Here is a 19,956-nt window from a genome sequence, read left to right on the forward strand (position 1 = left end):
CCCCCCCCCAATTCATCTATATAAAGCACATACTGTGAACAAAACAAACCACAACAACCATCTCAATTTCTCCACTGTTCCCTCTGGTTTTCTCCTCTGATCACCACCATGACCAGAAGGAAGGTGAAGCTTGCATTCATTGTCAATGAATCTGCAAGGAAGACAACATACAGGAAGAGAAAGAATGGTATGGTGAAGAAGGCAAACGAACTTGCCACCCTTTGTGGGTTGAGGCATGTATGATAATTTACAGTCCTTATGATACTGAGCCTGAGGTTTGGCCTTCCATGGGAGTCCAAAGCACACTGGTGAGGTTCAGACAGATGCCAGAGATGGAGCAGTGCAAGAAGATGATGAACCAAATGAGCTTCACAAGGGATAGGATCCAGAAAATCAGTGAGCAGGTGAAGAAGATGAGGAGGAACAATAGGGAGAAGGAGCTGGCCCAGATCATGTATCACTACTTGAGCAGTGGGATTTTTCTGCAGAATATGACTATCAATGATCTCCATGATCTGTCATGGCTGATTGGGCAGAACCTGAGGGATATCAGTAGGAGGATGGAGGCACTGGAGATGGAGCCTCAGAATGAAGTCCAGATCCAAAGTCAGGGACAAGAACAAGCCGGAGAAGATAACAACAATGGAAAGGGAATTATGGAGATGAATATAAGCACATTGCAGAGACAGCAAAATTTTATGGAATTGATGAACTGTGCGGGGGATGAGACACTTCCATTTGAGAGGCCAATCTCTGTAATGCTTGGTCTAGCCCCTTTTACTTTTGAAAAACATCCTCAGGCAATTTCTGAGTAGACTAGCCAACTAATAATTTGAAGAGGAGTTGATTATGAATAGATATGTAAATGTGTCAAAACCTTGACTTATTTACATTTCTATTCACAATTTACCTAATCTATGAAAGTTCTTTTCTAGATTAGATCTATTTACAGGTTTTTCTCTATGTTTGTTTTCAATAATGCTCTTTTCTTTATATTTCCGTCGCTGCAGTAATAAAGCTTCATGGTCTAGTCTACCCATTTAAATTTCTGATTTATGCTGTTTCAGAGTTGTAATCTGCATCTTCAGTGGTGCTGGTTAGTTGAAATCAACAAACTCTATTGGCTTAGTTCACCTCTCTCTCTCTCTCTCTCTCTAAGCGCGCACACAAACAGGAACAGCTGCAACAATGCTGGTTCAGATGTATTATGTATGAATATAGGGAAAGTGGAATCATGGATAAAAGGAAAAATTTTTTATACCAGGCTCATAATGTAGAAGTATCAATATCAAAAAGAATTGTCAAATTTCAATTGAATGAATCGATTTGTATATATTGTATGTTTGTATGCTTTTACATTGTGTTTTGTTTCTATTGTTTTATACAAAAAGAATGGAATGAATGAAATCTCAAAGAATCTATCAATTATCATCGGTCAATTAGAAGGGCTTCTTAAGGTACTTCTTATTTTGACCTGTTGCTGCTGCCACAAATATATTCCTTGTTTGTCCTGTCAACTATCTATTATTTGGATTCAATAATAAAGAGCAGCAGAGTTTCTATCAAATTTCAACATAACTAATAGCTTAAGTACGGGTCTTATTTATGTTATTGTTTGGAGATCCCCAAATGGCATGCCACCAATGTCATTTCAATTTCTCTAGCACTAGTCTCAATTGCAATTCCTCCAATTTTAAACTGCTTGTTCAAAGACTTGAGACATCAGTGCATGTGGAATTCCTAGCAACTTTACTTTGGGTTTCTCTAAAGATAATACAACAGGAATACCACCTTCAATGCCATGACCTTTCCTCAAGGGGTGTCTTACCAATTATCAGATATACTAACAATAGCAATATATGCAAAAGTATAGCATCACCAAGAAAAACTTTGCTGTCATGTTGGCTTTTAGTTTCTTTCATAATAACAGCCATGTCGAACATCAAATATTGATATTCCATGTAACATGAAACGTGTGCCAAGAGGACAATCTTGTTTAGATTATGGATCTAGAAACTCATCTATATTATATTGGTCTTTCAAAGATTCTTGATGACAAATGAGTGCCAATCTTTGTGTGTGCCTGAACTTCTGTGTAAGCATGGGATTACCAATTTCCCCTATAGGACCTCAAGGAACAATAAGATTTAATCGGGAACATTGACAGATTGTGGCGGAGTCCAAATCAAAAAAAGAATAAAAAAAATGTCCACGTGAGAAAAGGCAAGCCATTGGATTACTCTAAGGATACATAAGCGTTAGTACATATAACGGAGAAAGGAAAAGATAAGAAGCATGTTAAAATGCCTAAGTAATTACAATACGTGGTTTAACGTATTACAAATAATGGATCACTACTTGAGATAATGGATCACTAGTGGACTCTCTTAGTTCTGCCGCAATTTGTATTCTTGTTGGATCAGCCCCGGCACCAGCTCCTCCTACGTACATGTGCAGCAAGAAGGGCCACCTATTACAATAAACAAATCAACCAATTGAGAGAGCTCATAATTTTTATGTATTTGTATCAGAATGATTGCCAATGACAACTTGAAAAGGGAAAGATGAGCGAAAGGTAGTGAAATGTTATTGGGTTTCATCCTTCCAGGAAGCCAAACCATATTGACTCATGTACATATATCACAATGCTTGATACATGCTCATGTACCCAAAACGAATCAATGATAAAGCAAAAACTGCTTTTACGTTATAAAGTTCCAAACTTGCAGCAAAGCAGTAAATCCATCAGACTGAAGTATGTCTATGATGTATGAAAAATATTTCTTAAAAAGGGAGAATGCTAGCACACACCAATATGGTAAAATAATGTGTAATTCAACAGAAGATATTGTCAATGCAATCCAAAACAAAATCAGGGTGGCCTGAGACAATTTCTGCAGTAGACGCATCATATAATAGAACTTTTACATTTATTTGGCACTCAGGAAAGAAAGATAAGAAATGTTCCTTGAGGGACTGAACTTTTGAGATGCCATCATCTGCTCTTGTTGCAACAGCGTGTTGATTTAGAGAAGAAAGAGCAACTTTCTCATTTAATGAATAAATGAGCACGTCATTGTATCAAAATCTCTAAAGATTCAAATACAACAAAAAATGGAATCAAATTTACAACTCCTTCCTAATTTATTACATGTTTCTCTGGAAAAGGAAAGAAAAAGCTAGATCACCGTGAAAAAGCCTTACCCTCGTGTTAGCTTTTATTTTCTTTTCATGATGCCACTCATGCTAAACATCAATTATTGGCATTCCAATTAACATGAAAAGTAAACCAAGCGGACAATCTTGTCTAGATTACCCATGAATCTAGGAGCTGATCCATAATATATTGGTCTTCTAAAGATTCTAGCTGCCAAAAGAATTACAACCTTTGGGCGTGCATGAACTTTTGTCTAGCCTTTTGTTGAGTATATAATTGCATGTGAGAGAAGGCAAGACGTTGGTTTACTCTTAGGATACGTATGTCTTAGTGCATACAACTAAGAAAGGGGGGGAAAAAAAAGTAAGCATGTTAAATTCTAACGGCTTAGTTCAACCTCTCTCTCTCTCTCTCTATATATATACACATATCACATTACTCCTATCATAGATACTACATAGATTTCATTGATATAAATAGGAACAGGTGCAACAGTGCTAGTTCAGATGTATTATGCATGAATACAAGGGAAGGGGAACGATGAATAACAGGAAATAACTTTACACCGGGTTCATATAATGTAGAAGTATCAATATTTAAAAATAATTGTCAAATTTCAATTGAATAAATCGATTTGTATGTTGTATACTTGTATGCTTTTACATTGTGTTTTGCTCCTATTTTTTTATACAAAAAGAATGGAATGAATGAAATCTCAATGAATCTATCAATTAGAAGGGCTTCTTAAGGTACTTAAAATCCAGGGATGAATCGACACATTCTGCTCTGCTTCTATAAGCATTCAACAGTTTCAACAATTCAGTGACCTTCTCCTTCATGCTTTCTTCACAGCCCACCTGCAACAAAAGCAGGAGCTTCTGAAAAGCCCCAAGTTGAACAGTTTCAACTAGAACCTCTTCATCTTCCTTGTCACAGAGCTTCCAGAGAATGGATACTGAAAACTCAGTGGCCAACGCTGATACCCTTAGAATCTTCTTAGTTGCAAGAGGCAAGGCTAGAGCATTAGCCATGGCCGCTTCCTTTCCTTCTTTGCAATCACAAAGACAATCCAAAACACCCAAAGCCTTCTCACATATACTTTTGTCTGCATCAACAATGGCCTCCAGCAATAAAGAAACCAAACCCAGTTCCACAAATCTCTGTGAGATTCTCTCTTTGTCATCTGACGAGGAAACCAACTGGAAAATCTTGGTCAAGCTTGCTTTGGTTGCATTAGGTCCTATAGGCTCTCTAATCATCTTGACCAAAGCTTCAATCACACCTTCAGCTTTAGCTAGAGCTCTCACAGGCATTTCCTTGAGCACCATGGCTGCATTTTGTCTTGCTGAAAGGTCGTTCCCATTCAGAAACCAAACCAAGCAATTCAAAGATGCCTCAGACCTCAATTTCGATCTGGCATCTTCTTGAGATGGATTCATCATCCATGGGAGCACTCCCAAGATCTCATCCAGAGCAACCTCGTTTTCCTCGATGGCCCCACGCGAGAAAGAATCAAAGGCAGAGGCTAACACTGCACAAGCACCATTTTCTACTATACACCTCTTGTTCCTCTCGCTTTCTTTACCCCAATTCTTAATTTTCCCCACCAATTCTTGACAGGTTTTGACATCCCCATTACGAGTGGCGACAATTATCCTCGAACAAGTCTCCGAAACCTCGTACGGCGCGACCGGGATCCTCGGAGTGGGAATTCTTTCGATCCCGTAAGACTGGTTCTCGACGCACCAGTGCTGAATCATTTTCCGAATGGAGTGATTTGGGATCATGTGAGTGCTGGAAAGAACCTGCTTGGTCACGGGGCAAGTGTTGTTCCCAGATTCAATCCACCTCTCGATGCTGTCTCTGTCGTAGGTTATTCCAGTGCACAGCGTCACCGGATCTTTCATCAGTTCAAGGCTCACCGGGCACCGGAAATGCGTCGGAATCACAGGTTCCAAGTCGAGTTCACCGCCGGGAAGGCCTCTCTCTTTGCGGGCGCGTCTGAAAACTTTCCTTAGAGTCCCTGACAAAACCATGCTTGTACTACCTTCAAGAACTGAAACTAATCAACCAGTCTTCGTGAATATTGCTGTCCGTTCGTTAGTGTATGCGTTGAATATTTAAGATTGCGAATTGAAGTTCTGAACCGTGATACGAAGCTGAGTGAAATGGGGGTATTTATAGGGAGACGACGACTGAGTCAGCCATATGCCACGCGGGTCAAAGCGGTGATAGGTAGGAACAAGATTAATCAATAGATATGCATACAATAATAATAGTATAATGAAAGGACGAAGAGAAAGGTTCAAACTTGGTAAAGAAACAAGAAAGGGGAGATTAATTAATGTGTTGTTTATTATGTAGGTAAGGTGGGCAAGCGGAAGGAGAGAGAATGGACGTGTTGAATGTTGACCGTTGAAGGATTCAAAATTTAAATTTCTTTTTTTTTTTTTTAGCAGTAAAAGAAAAAAACAGTAGGGTTAGGATTGGCGCGAGCCGACATAAGGGTGGTGAGATGGCTTGCTGAGTCGGACGGAGTCAAGAGAAGCGTGTGCCCGCGGGGCAGCGTCGGGTCCGTGTGCGACACCAACTGGTATTGGTCATTGGACTTAGGTTTTTTTAACCATTATCCTCTTAATTCTTAATATAAAATCTATTTAATTAATTTAATTTAATTAAAAATTTTAGATAAATTAATTAATTATAAAAAATATAGTATAATTTTTTTAAAATATTATAATTATTTTTTTAATATCTTCTTTTCCTCTCTTACTTAATTATGGTTGAGAGAGTGTTAATAAGAATAATTTAAAAAAATGATAAATATAAAAAATAAATCAAAATCAATTCAATAATTAAGTACAAGATGAGTAGTATTTAGGCCTTAATTAAATTTGTAGGTTTGTTAAAGCTGGATTCGATGCTCATCCAATGAACAAAGACACTGTAATTTTTTGAGATTCTACAGTTAAGCTATAGGATGAAAAAAATACGGTCTTAAAAGCTTCAACATGTATTCGCGAGAGCTACAGTAAGTTCCTAACAACCGGATTAAACTTTAATAACATGAAATAATAAAAGGTCAAGGCGCATATATCATCCTATTTTTTATGACAATGTATTATAAATAATATTAAAATTACAATGCTAGATGCATATAGAAAATAAAATTAAGATGCTGAATACACGAAAATAATACTAAGATGCTAGGCACTATTTTATTCAATAATAAAACAAAAGGAAACAAACAGAAAGAAAGTCTGAATTTGTATAGAAAAATAATGAAGAACAATATAATTCATTCTGGCGAATTGTCATAAAATATATTGGGTTATCAAGTTTTCTTAGAATCATACATGATGCATATTAGAGAATATTTAGAAAATAACAAAAAAAACCTGTTAAATTTTAAAGTAATAAATAAGTAATTTTAATAGATTTTGACTTATCAAAATTATTACAAAAGTAGTTAAAATTATTACAAGAGTAGTTAGTATGACCTATTTATCTTTTTGAAATTCAATAAGTATTTTTCCGTTATTTTTTTAACTTAATAGGTTTGATTATTAAAAAAAATGTTTTTTGAAGAAAACACAAAATATATTAGGATATTAAATGCGCATTAACTCATTAAAATATGAAAATATAACTTATTTGAGTAACTAATGTTCAAATAGAATTTTAGAATTTAACATGTGTATAATTAAATTTAAATTGAAGCTAATATATTTCGAACATGAATTTTTGAAAAAAGTTCTTAGTATGATTTGCACTTCTATGAAAAAAGTAACAGAGTGCTTGCATTCAAAGTAGGGGATTGTATACCGTGTTTGTTGGCAGGAAAAAAAAGAGACTATATATTATATTCTCTTTTGTTTTTTCTACCAACAACCATATATTTTATTCTCGTGTTCAGATTCCTGCAAATTATTCCTGGAGGGTTTGCTATAGTCATAAACTCGTGTGAACTTCTCAGAGATTTTATATTTAGTATTCATTGGATTCCTTTTTACTAAATTATCATGAATTTTAGGAGTCAGTAACGAATAATTAATTAGTAGTAGAAAATGTGTTAATTACCATGTTACTCTCCTTCCTTTTTATAAGGAATAAAAAGCTATGTTATCAAGACAAAATAAAACAGGTAAAATTAGCTGCAAGCTATAAGTACCAAGTATGTCATAAATATAACTTTAGTTTTAAAAATACCCTTAGTTGTTTAATGATAATCCTAAAAAAATTGATTAGTGGCTTCTTAATGAGAGATAACCTCTTAATATTATTTTTCATACTTCATAACATTTATCAATTTTATATTTCAATAATGCATTATTATTTTTTATGTTCTGTCTTGTTTATTGTTCATTTTGTACTCTAGAAATGTATTAAATTAGGAGTAGAAGACTAAAGACATTTTAGGAAAGAAGGAGAATAATTATTCAACGATTTTTTTCAAGTCTCGGTAAAAATTATTTTTTGTCAAAAATAATATGAAATGGAGGGAGTAATATATATTTGGGAAAATTAGTTTCCAGTCCTTATAGTTTGCACAAGCTTTGAATTAGGTTCTTGGATTTTTTTCTTTTTTCTTTTTTATGAGGTCCTTTAAGTTTACTCTGTAAGGTTTGTTAGTCCTTTATCTTCAAAACTGTTAAATAAGTGATAACAGTGTTAAATATTCCGTTAGATCAATCGGAGGTGACATCTCCTGAGGGTGATGTGGGAAAAAAATATGCTTGTGTTAAATACAAAGACTATCAAATAGCAGAATACCAGAACGAAGAAAGAGGAAACAAGGGCAAGAATGAAGTGCTCGAATCTCGAAAGCATAACACCCCATCAAACCTAAAATTGATTCCTTTCTAGATTCTATGAAACTAAAGTTCATGAAAATAGGAAGCTAAAATCTGAAACTGGAATCTTTGTATGCGAATCTAAAACCATCGAACCTTGGGTTCAGCAACATCTGCATCTCATTCTGTCAAATTTGTAGTTTCTCAACCCAGCCTTGAAGTTTTGTCCCTTCGTGTCCAAGCTATTGTGTCTTGAAATATGGCCAAACTTTTTAAAAGGATTTGTGTTCTAGAGGGGGTTAACGGCAGCTGAACCTTGAAGGCTTCAACAATGAACAGGTTCTTTGTTTTCGTTTTTATTGTTGATGACATAATATAATCGCCGTCTAAGAATGATTTTTGTGGGTGCATCATATATTTTGAATCTATGGGGATTTCGGACTTAATTTCTAATACTACCTCCGGTCCTTAATATAAGATCTCGTTTGACTTTTATTTTGGTCCTAAATATAAGACCCCAATCTATTCTGTCTCTCATATTTATACATTTTTTTTTCTAAAGTAGCCCTTCTAACAATAATAGTTCTAGTCAATACACTCGATTAATAAGGATATTTTAGGAAAGACAACACATATTTAGGACAAATAACTAACTCAACTTACTTTCTTAATCTCCTCAAATTAGTCAACTGGCTTTTATAATTAGAACCGGGGGAAGTATTTTGTAATCTGCTGAAGCTCCTTGACAACACTGAAGCTCAATGGAATAAAGAGAAGACGATGCTCTAGTGTGTGTGGCTTCTTCGATGCAGGATTTTATTTTTTCCCAGACACTAATTACTTCCACCTGGATTTTTAGTCAAAGTCCACTTGTAAAATATTGCCAGCTATTTGCCACCTCAAATTGATCTAACAGAAATTTAAACACCGTCACTACTTATTTAACAGCTTTTGAGATGAGGGACGGAAGGAACTACCAAAGTAAACTCAAAGGACCCCATAAAAAAGAAAAAAAATTCAGGGACCTGTTTCAAAACTCATGCAAACTATAGAGACTGGGAAATTACTTTTCCCTATATATTTTAACTAAAACTTTGGACTTTAAAAACTTGCCGCGTAAAGATTTTTATAAATTAAATAGTGTGAGATCAACCTTGACCAATCAACGTTCACACTTCTATGGGATAAGAATTATGACCTTCCGTAGGGGGACAGCCTTTTTTTTTTTTTTAACAATCTTTTTCACAGATGATTCAAATTAGACTAATTATAATTCTGTTGAATGTTGAAAATTCATTTATTGACTTTTTCTCGCGTTTTTTTTATAAATAAAACATCAAATTTATTCAAACGGGAATAAAAAAAATTACATAAAAACAACCCAATTACATTTGATTAATTTGAGCAAAGTCTAAATGAATCAACAAAAAAAAAAAATCGGCCTAACACAAGTGAAATAAAAAAGCAAAACAAACCAATAACAAAGACAAACGAAAAACTAATATCAGGAGAACCAAAAAAGACAAACATCATATAAATTAAAGCAAGTCTGATATAAAATTATAATTTTAAAAGTGCTTTTATAATATACAAAATAAATATGTGAAGGAGTTTATCTTGATTTATAAAAAAATATTTTTTAAAAATACTTTTAAAGTTTGGCAAACACCTCGAGTTTGATTGCATTCCCTAGTTCTTACTAATAAATTTGAGACAGCCCAAAACTTAAGCCTCTTGCTGCTGCACCAACCATTTCTCTTCCATGACCCTTAAGAGTGCCCACAAATTAACTTGAAGCTGCATTGTACAAAGGAACTACTACCTCTGGTCCTTAATATAAAATGCTGTTTGATTTTTATTTTGGTCCTAAATATAAGATCCCAATTCACTTTGTCTTTCATATTTACTCAATTTTTTTTCAAAATAGTCCTTCTGATAATTATAGTTCTAGTCAATATATTTAATTAGCAAGGATATTTTAGGAAAGACAACACCTATTTAGAATAAATAACTAACTCAACTTACTTTCTTAATCTCCTCAAATTAGTCAACTGGCTTTTATAATTAGGACTGGAGGTAGTAATATGCATGTTTTTGTTCATGTTTAGTCATAAACAAAACATAGATTGTGCATATAATTTCTGATTACTTATGCCACGAGTACTTTTAATATTTGAACTCAAAATATATTGTATTACCTTCAGTCCTATATATAAGCTTTACTTTTAAAAATATCATTAATTCATTATATTTCTTAGGACATTCCACCTTAGTTGCATGTACTCGCTAGGCAGTTCCGCGAGTAACTTCTTCGATGTTATATTTGAAAAGTCAGAAGCAAGCAACAGTCAATGACATGTAAATTGGAAAAAAAAAAATTCAAAATTTTACTTTATATTTTTTATATTTTATTTTTCAGGCATGAACTTCCTTTTTTCTTAATAACATTTTTTTTTCAAGTATGAACTTGCGCAGCCACGCGTGAACGAACAGAAAAAAGCCTGGCTTGAAAAAGATTTGACTATATATATATACACACACACACATAGAGAGAGAGACTCAAGTTTCAAGTCTTGAGGTGAACAACAGCAAAGTCAAACATCTAACGTTGATTTGCAGTTCTTGAAATTTTTTTAAAATATTAATGATTGTATTATTACACGCGTTTTGTGAATTAATTCCATACGTGTGTTCAAAATTCAGCTACCACATGATCATTGACCTTCAAGCTTGGGGCATTGGTTGGTAGAATGTTAATATTCTCAAAATTTGAATTTCAATCTATTTATATATATATATATATATTATTTTCTCCCTTCATAAATGTAAAAACCAGTAGATGGAAAATGCTTTGATCATAATGTATTATCTAAATTTACCTTCTCTCCAAAATTTATAATTTTTTCCTAAATTTTTCGTATTTATTGTACATATTAAGATGATTATTTATTAGAGTAAATGATTAAAAAAGATATTTTAGAAAATCTACCCATATTATTGTCTTTTGAACAACTAACTTAAATATAATTTTCTTAATCACTGCATAATAAGTAACTGACTCCTGTGTTTATGACGGGAGGGAATATATTTTTAATCAGATCTTAGACAAGGCATATGGTTTTTTGGTAATTTCCCGTGTTAAATTTTTTAATGTTTTTTAACTTCTGTTTTCTTGATTCCCCCCCCCCTTGTGGCATTGAAATAGTAATAACAACTCTGATTTTTGATACTATTAAATTTAGTTGACTGATTTAAAAAAATTTAATTAAATTATTAAAATATATCTTATATATGATCTGTCTAAAATAATTATTTATATTATTAATTTATATATTAATTTATAAGTAGGACAAATTAGTTTTAAAAAAAATAAATAAAAGTACTTTAAGATAATTTAGTCACTTTCTTAATTTTTTTCCAAATTAGTTAACTAAATCTTATATTAAACCAAAGATAATACTACCTCCAATTCTTAATATAAAAACTAATTGACTAATTTGAATAGATTAAAGAAGTTTAATGAGCTAATTATTTATAATAATTAGGTGTTATCTTTTCCAAAATACCTTTACTAATAATGTATTAACTAAAACTACAATTTAATTGAATATTTAATATGTACAGCAACTACAATGACTCGTTTAAAAAATAAATAAATATAAGAAACAAAATAGATTGGAGTTTTATATTTAAGACCAAATTAAAAATTAGACTAGCTCTTATATTAATAATCAGAGGTAATATTTAATTTATCTATGCTAATGTTAAGAAACGGATTCTCTTTTTCTGTCACTAAATTTTTTTTTTTAAGGGGTTGGCTCCAAAGTGGATCGGTTGAGTCAACACCAACTCGTACAACCGTTTCTAATCTTTTTTTTTTTGTGTGGCGTTTTTTAGATGTTATCCAAGTTTGATCTTAGCAATGCATTACTTTTTAGTGATTTTTACACATATTAAACTTACTTCTTACGCTAGCTTTGAAACAGATGCAACAAAATCTTTTTTGGTCGTGATGACAACAAAAACAAAGTTGTTAAGAAATTAGTTTTTTTTTTTTTTTTGGAAAAATCAGTATGGAGTTTTAAGGAAAACATATAATTACTTAAAAAATAGTTTTATAACAAATGAGCAGTATAAACCTATCATTATTTTTTGTAACAATTTTTCATTAAATATTATTCATTTGTTGTAAGATATTTTAGTAATTACATTCTTTATTTAATACCTCAGCTATTTTTCCATTTCGTTTGTCCCCAAAATAAAAGTTGGTTTTAACTACAAAGTGCCTGGGTAACACTAATTTTTCATCTTCACTTGCATAATTTAAAAGCTTTCTTAGAAGATATTTTGAAGACTGATGGCAGAAACACAGAAGATTTTTCTTTTTTTAGATAAAAAATCAATTTTATTCAATATAAATAAAATGATTAAATAAAAAATCGCCTAATTATATTTGATCAATTTGAGTCAAGCCCGAATAAATCAAAAGAAAAAATCGGCCCAGAACATCAGCAACAAGAAAACAACGGGCAAAGCAAACAATCAATGAAACATAAAGCTAACAAGAGAAAAAAACAAAAAGCACGAAGAACAATACATCTTATAACATCAACCTCATGATGCAAAGTTAACAGGAAGAACTCAAACCAAACAGCTCATAAAAATATTTTGAAGCCTCCATTTAATTAATTAAAATATTGAAATATCTTCAAGTAAACATTATTTCTTAATTACTTTTTTTAATATGTCCTATCAAACATGTTATGCTCCGCTACCCGTTGCATGGAAGCCAGTTGTAAAAATGAACAGGACATCGTTTTGTTGGGGCAAGTTGCCTTCATGCTTAGCTGCTAATAAAGACAAAGAAGAAAAGAACAAATTCAACTTGCATGTGGGAGTAGATTATAGTGTAGCCTTTTGTGGCAACAAGTTGGAAGCCACATGACATATTTTATTCCATCGTTACTCTTACTCCTCTCCTTTTTCGTCGTTTTCACAATTTCATATTCATATTCCCCCAAAACGACAACTCCTTCCACTGTGCCTGATTCCCTGGTCCTCTTGAATTGACACCTCCCTCCCTTAGCTGCCAGCTATATCCTTCATCCCAAATTCAAGTTCAAAATATTTGTGAAGATAAAAATGTGCATTTCAAAAGGTCCAGAACAGAAACCGAGTTACAATTCCTGATATACAATTCAATACAGCAATACAGACAGCAAAACATGACTAAAGAGTCTGCAGAGAATCTATCCTCACTTTTTGTCTACAAAACTCGCTAGACAAGTGTTCAAGAAAATGCAAGGTTACCCTCAGGAGAGAGTGCCACAAGACATGGAAAAAGCCAGCAAGATCCAAATGAGAAATCCTTCAATGTAATTCTTAAGTTCTTGAAACAAGGATTTTCGATAGAATTATAACACGTAAAAGATACTTGGCTGGAGAAAAGGTCCGCATTTATATTTTTATCGAAGAACCTCATAATGACAGCTTGAAGGATTTTTTAACCTTAGCTTGGTTGGAAGCAAAGAGGATGAAGACACAGAAAGAACACTGCAGTTATAATTTACAAACCATCCTGATTGGTCACCTCCCATCTGCTGATGTGAAAGATTCGGCAAAACCATACGGGCGTGTTGGTATGCTTGTCTGAGTGTTGTCCAAGCTTGGAAGAAGTGAAGAAGAAGAGGAGTCCACTGAACCTCCTCCTCTACCTTCATAAGCCTGCCATTTCTTAAGAGCTTGAGGCAAAGACATGTCAAGGTCAATCCCATATATATCTTCAGAACTCTGATCAGATGGCTTCCAGAGTTCTGCCAAAGAGGAAAGAACATTCACAGCATGACCCATGTCTGGCCTTTGATATGGCTCTCGTGCACAGCAGTGGCCCGCTAGCTCTGCCACTGTGCGAATGCTGGCAAGAGTTTCCTCGTTGCGATCAATTGCGGGATCAATAGCCTTGCAAAACGATTCATCATTTATGTACATTCTGCGGAACCATGTTACAAGATGCATGCTATCCTCGGGTTGGGTTTCATCAAGTGCTTTCCTTCCAGTTATGATTTCCATCAGTATCACTCCAAAGCTGTATACATCTACTTTAGTTGTCACACGGCCAGTAACTGCAATCCATAAACAAAGACTAACATTTAGTGAAGATGAACTGAAGTACGAAGTTTGATATAAACCAAAAAAAAAAAAAAAAACTGATATCAGTCACTACAAATGGGGAAAATTTGGTGGTGTCATGGACTTGCTCTACTCAAAACACGAGTCCATCATTGTTTAAGTCCAGTTGGTAATGTAGACGCTCTAGTGATATGTTAACTAATGGTTCATCCCAAAATCCTAAATTATCATGCGAATGCCAATGAATAGGTCTATTGCCACGTTGATGGCTGGACGTAGTAATGTTATTGAAGAACTTAAATAGCAAGCATCTAAATAGCTTTATGTTTTACCTCCCATACAAGCAAATCAGAACTCACGTGAGTGCATATGGTTGTTTTGAAAGCCTACTCAACACAACCATGAATGCTTTAAAAGTGAGATTTATTCGTATGAGTCAGTGGCTGTTTTCATGAATTGGACATGCAAATGCAATGATGACTTTCTAGAAATAACATGAGTTTGTGATGGAATATTTTAAATATCTTTTACAGATGAAAGCCATGAATGAAGCAAGAAATGGCCAACTGAAAGTAGCTTATACATCAACTTCTCAATCAGTTAATTGGCCTAATCTCGAACTGGCACGGATTAGTTACACAAGTAAATATCTATACATACAAAAGCGTTGTTGTCTTTCTAAGACGACATGAATGTTAAAATAATTTTTGAAAATTCTGAATGCACCCATTTCCCACGAGGTTCTATGATAAACAGTAAGAAAATCTAAAAGATACCTGCATATTCTGGTGCCAAGTATCCAAACGTCCCAGCAATTCGTGTTTCTATTGAGGCTTTTCCTTCTGGAGCAAGACGGACAAGACCAAAATCTGCAACCTTCGCTCTCATATCATCTCCAAGAAGGATGTTTGAGGGCTTTAAGTCTCTATGTATAAAACTTTGATGGGCTAAGCCATGAAGATACTCAACACCTCTAGCCACATCTAAGGCAATGGTCAACCTCCTATTCCAGTCCAAGGGTTGTAATCCTTCTTCTGGCCAGTTAAACAGATGCCTACTTAGTGTACCCTGAGGCATGTATTCATACACCAAAAGCTTTTCATTCCCATCCAAGCAGTAGCCAAGAAGTGCAACAAGATGCCGGTGGCGAACTTTTGTCAAAACAGCAATTTCAGATTTAAATTCTGATGCACCCTTTCCCGTTATCGCTCCAGACTCCATTCTTTTCACAGCAATTTTGGTACCATCATGAAGTTCACCTTTGTATACTGTTCCGAAGCCACCTTGTCCCAATATATTCTTGTCACTAAAATTGTCAGTCACATTCCGAAGGACTTGTATGGAAATGACCATGTTCCCAGCTTCAACCATTTGGATATCTCCTCCTGTCTCACTGCCACGTACAGTTTGGGTTTCACTAGCTGTGCCAACACTGACACTTGAGCCAGCAACTGTTATTTTCAAACTTTCATTGTCCGATCCAGAATGACGAGGGTGAATTACCAGAGCATTTGGGCTCTGTACCCTGCTTAATTGCTTTTGCTTCATCCTATACAAGCAGAAAACTATGACACCAATCATTGAAACCAAAAATACACCTCCAACTACAGCAATTACAATCACCGCAACATGAGAAGGTTTTTTGCCACTATTTGCAGAAATCCCACCATTTCCTCCTGTTGTACCTTGACCTGCAGGGTTCGGAGAAGCTGAACCTGAAGGGGTTGAACTGCTTCTATCCTTCCTATGTCCTTGTTACCCTTCGTCTCAACAATTACATTACTCCTAAAAGATGGGACTTTTCCATAAAGCTGATTATTAGCAAGATTCAGTTCAGTAAGCATAGGCAGTGTGGTGAGCTCTCCCGGAATCGTGCCAGTGAGACCGTTATCAGCAAGCATAATTCTTTGCAGTGATTTGAGTGAGGCAAACTCTGGGGATATGGTGCCAGATAGACCCATCCTCTGAAAATTAACAACAGTGATGTTCCCATTACTACACGTAATCCCAAGCCAATCAACACAAGGATCATTGCCCTTCCATTCCTTAGCAAACCTTTGGGGATATCCCATAAGTTTAACAATGGAAAGAAGAATATTCACCCGAGGATCACAATGCCCAGGAGTCGGCAAGCAAAAGCCATTCGAGTCCTTACTCATATCCACTTCAACCCCTGGATTGAACACTGGCACAGGCCCTTGAAGTAAGTTATTAGTCAAATTTACAACTTTCAATGATTTAAGACTCATCAATGACGAAGGAACAGGGCCGGTAAACGAATTATCCCTCAAACTCAGGGTCTCCAAATTCTTCAAGCCTGAAAAGTCTGGTAATGGACCCGACAATGCATTTGAATGCAGCCAAACCTCCCTCAAGGAAGTCATATTCTGCATAAAATCTATGGTTCCATTAAGTTTACCCGTCTGCCCATTAACCCACAAAGTCCCAATCGGCAAACTAGAAAAGCTCGCGGGAAACCCACCCTCGAGGTTATTGAAGGACAAATGCAAAAGAACCAAACCAGGAAAGACATCTGCATTAAGAAAATCTGGTAGTTTGCCTGTGATATTAGCCGAGTTGGCCGAGAAGTTCTGAAGGGACGAAGCATTTCGAAGACTTTCAGGTATCTCCCATTGCTCAAATGGGTTGTTGTCGATCTCCACGGATTCAAGCTGAGACATGCCAGCAAAAAAATCGCTAGGGATCGAATTAAATTGGTTGTTACTAAGCATAAGCACTTGCAAAGAACCCAACCCCTTTAAGCTAGGAAGAGGACCCGAAATGTTATTATACTGAAGCTCCAAGCGCTGTAACTCGGTGAGATCTCCAAGACTGGGAGGAAGAGTACCTTGAAGACCTAGACGTCCGATTTGGATCCGCGTGACCCGACTTTGATCGCAGACAACATGGTTCCATTTGCAGGGGTCCGAATCAGACCATCCAATAGTATCAGGGACGTTGAGACTCTTCTTAAGAGTTTCCATTGCAGCAGCATCTGGGCTAGGGTTTGCTTGAGACTCAACGAAGACGAAGACTGAAAATAATCCAGAAAGGAAAATGAGTAAAGGCTCAAACTTTAAGTGGGTTTTTTTCCTCATATTCGTTCTCCTGGAACAAAGAGAGAAAGCGAAGGAAATGACGAGAGGGAAGCAGGAGGGAAGAAGTGCAAATGGCGGTTTAAGGGGAGAGCTGGATTCCAGAGCAGAGAGTGATGAGAAAGCGAGAAAGGAGAAGAAGGAACAGAAATGCACATGGAGGTGGGGCCCGCATATCGGAAACCCCGGGTTGTCATGACAATAATGTTGGGATGCTGGAGATTGAGATAGGAAGAGGAGTGGGTATGCTTTTGGTCTGTGGGGTCCACAGTGGGCCACGGTCCTTTTTATTTTGGTCTTTTGAATCTGTTAAACTTTGATCATGATTTGAGTAAAATCAATCTAATCTTTCTTGGCTGGAAAGGGACGCCCAACAATGCGCTGGAAGATGCTATACCTACATCCCCGGGAATGAAAAATGTGAAAAGATTTTTTTTAGCAGTTTTTCCGATGCTACCAAAGTGAATAGAATAGTTTCTTTAAAAGAAAAATCAGATTAATACAAATTTTAGTTTTTTAAATTTATTGTTCTTTTGGTTTGGTTCCTTAAATTTTAAGTCATAGATTTTCATCCTTCAATTTTTATTTTATTTAAAATATTAATCACTATAATTTAATAAGAACTTAAACCATTTCACTCATTGATAGAAAAAAACTTATAATTTAAAATTTGAGAGGCCAATAATTATATTAACCGAAAAAAATCCCTTAATCATTTTTAAATTATACTCTTCTATACTTAATATAACACTTATTTCATAGTGCAAATTACCATACAAAATGAGTTTTATATTTAAGATTAAGGAGTATAAAAATATATTTCTAATTTACTTTATATTTTGAAATTTAATTTTGTTATATATTTAATTCAATAAAATAATTTTAGTTTAGTTTTGTAAATTTATAATTAGGCCTCTGGTTTAGATAACTTTCCTATAATTTTAATTTAATAATTACTCATATTTTCTTATTTTGAAGTTTTAATTTACTTTTCACTTTTACCCCTTTAGATGCATATTTTTGCATTATTTATTATCTCTCTAATTCTTATTATAAGTCATTTATAAAATAAAATTTTAGTATCAAGTATAAGTCATTTGGATTTTGAAGGGTTAATAATGACTTTTTTTTTAAATTTTATCTCTATTTAATTTATTGTAAAGAGAAAAAATATAGAGATGAAAATAATTTATAAATATTAAAAAAATTATAACGGATAAGTTAAAAAAATTTATAAATTTAAAATATATTTTATGACTTAACTGTAACTTATAATGATAAATAACTTAACAATCATTTTTTGATATATGAAAAATGAGGTATAACTTAAAAGCGACTTGTAATGAAAAAAATATTTATCTTAAGCTTTGTTTGGTTGGGATTTTTTGGGGGAGGAGAGGAAAAAGGAAGGAAGGGGAGATGGGACTCATGGAAGCGTGTTTGGTTAGAAAAAATGGAAAGGAGAGAAGGGGGGAAAAATTGTCTTCCCATGCTAACTTATTGATATTCCGATCTTACCCTTCTGACTGAAAACTCCTTTTTCTCCGGCTCGTTCTCCTCAGCCGCCCTGCTCCACCCGGTTTGGCATTTTTGCTTCGCATCTCCTCCTCCAGCCGCCGCCGCCGGCACCTGCTCCTCCAGCAGCCGCCGTCAACACCTGCTCCTCTAGCCGCCGCTGTTGCCGCCTTCTTTCAGGTAAGTGTCTGTTCTTCATCAGATTCGGTCCTTCCTGTGAGTGTTGAGAAATTATATAATCTGATTTAAAAACTTACATATGCAAAGTAGTAACTTTTGGTGTGATGAAATTATTAAATGAGGTTTCGGAGGAAGCTCTTTGCAGGAAAAGTAGTCATTTTCTATGCCCCAATTTGGTTTTTGATCAATCACATGACATTTTCGAACTGGCTGGGCAATTCTACTCCTTAAATCCAAAAGCCACCGAAAATGACTTTGCTATGGTACCATTTGTCTCAATGGTAGTCCTCTGCAAAAATTCTGCCGGATAAGAAAGAATGTTTCCCACTGTTTTCCTTCCCTCTTGCATTCGAGCATCTGTGGAATGGATCACTTCTTCTGGACTTCATGAATCACAACATGAGATTGGGATTTACTGCTCTAAGGCTTTGTTTTTATCCTCCTCTATATCTGTTCCATCTGATATTATATGGGAGGATATCTTACATGATCTTTCTTCGTTGGGGAAAGTAGGTGTTTTCTTTATTCCTTCTATGTTTCAGTCTGTTCTCATTGCGCAACCTCTATATACAGTATAAACATTTGATGTTTAATTAATGCGTTTTATGTTTTGATGAAAAAAAATCTATTATTGTTTATAATCTGTTAGTAATTGGCTATATACTTTATGGGTAATACATGCAAAGATTGTTTGCATGGTTGATTGATTTCATATTCCACGAGTTTTATTTCTAGCTGAGTGACAGGCAAGTCATTTGCTCTTTTGATATGGCAAAGAATCAGCATTTTGATTCCGTTAGCTTTATCTGGTGATCCTACTATTTATGTTGTTATTGTTGCTGTTTAAAGCAATGTATTATCATAAATTCTTCTAAACTCTGGCAGCTTAGCTGCTGAAAGCAGCAGTAGGGCCCGTTTGGAATAGTTTGTAAATAACTTTTCAATCGTGATTTACAGAATACGAAATAAGTATTTGAGAAAAATTTTGTCTCGACTTACGTAAAATATGTTAAATGATTTCAACCGTGATTGGCAAACAGGGTCTAAATTAGCTTAATAAGTGGGCTTAATAGACTTGTTGTGGTGT

General features: G+C 34.7%; 3 protein-coding genes across 3 annotated transcripts; 1 reads left to right on the forward strand and 2 right to left on the reverse strand.

The window, feature by feature from the left end:
• Window positions 1–239: 239 nt before the first annotated feature.
• On the forward strand, window positions 240–815 carry LOC114747802 (agamous-like MADS-box protein AGL80). The gene has a single exon (XM_028936149.1). The coding sequence runs from the start codon at window positions 240–242 to the stop codon at window positions 813–815; it is 576 nt and encodes a 191-aa protein (XP_028791982.1).
• A 2,937-nt stretch (window positions 816–3,752) lies between these two features.
• LOC114747799 (U-box domain-containing protein 21-like) lies at window positions 3,753–5,294 on the reverse strand. The gene has a single exon (XM_028936147.1). The coding sequence runs from the start codon at window positions 5,191–5,193 to the stop codon at window positions 3,889–3,891; it is 1,305 nt and encodes a 434-aa protein (XP_028791980.1). The 5' UTR covers window positions 5,194–5,294; the 3' UTR covers window positions 3,753–3,888.
• Window positions 5,295–13,062: 7,768 nt separating this feature from the next.
• Window positions 13,063–17,320, reverse strand: LOC114747800 (receptor protein kinase TMK1-like). The gene is given in 3 exon segments (XM_028936148.1): window positions 13,063–14,072; window positions 14,856–15,800; window positions 15,803–17,320. Coding segments are annotated over 3 exon segments (2,856 nt in total). The 5' UTR covers window positions 17,178–17,320; the 3' UTR covers window positions 13,063–13,536.
• Between the last annotated feature and the right edge of the window lie 2,636 nt (window positions 17,321–19,956).

This window comes from Neltuma alba, unplaced genomic scaffold, assembly GCF_004799145.2.
Source record: "Neltuma alba isolate B1F8T4 unplaced genomic scaffold, ASM479914v2 tig00005462_pilon, whole genome shotgun sequence".
Classification (NCBI taxonomy): domain Eukaryota; kingdom Viridiplantae; phylum Streptophyta; class Magnoliopsida; order Fabales; family Fabaceae; genus Neltuma; species Neltuma alba.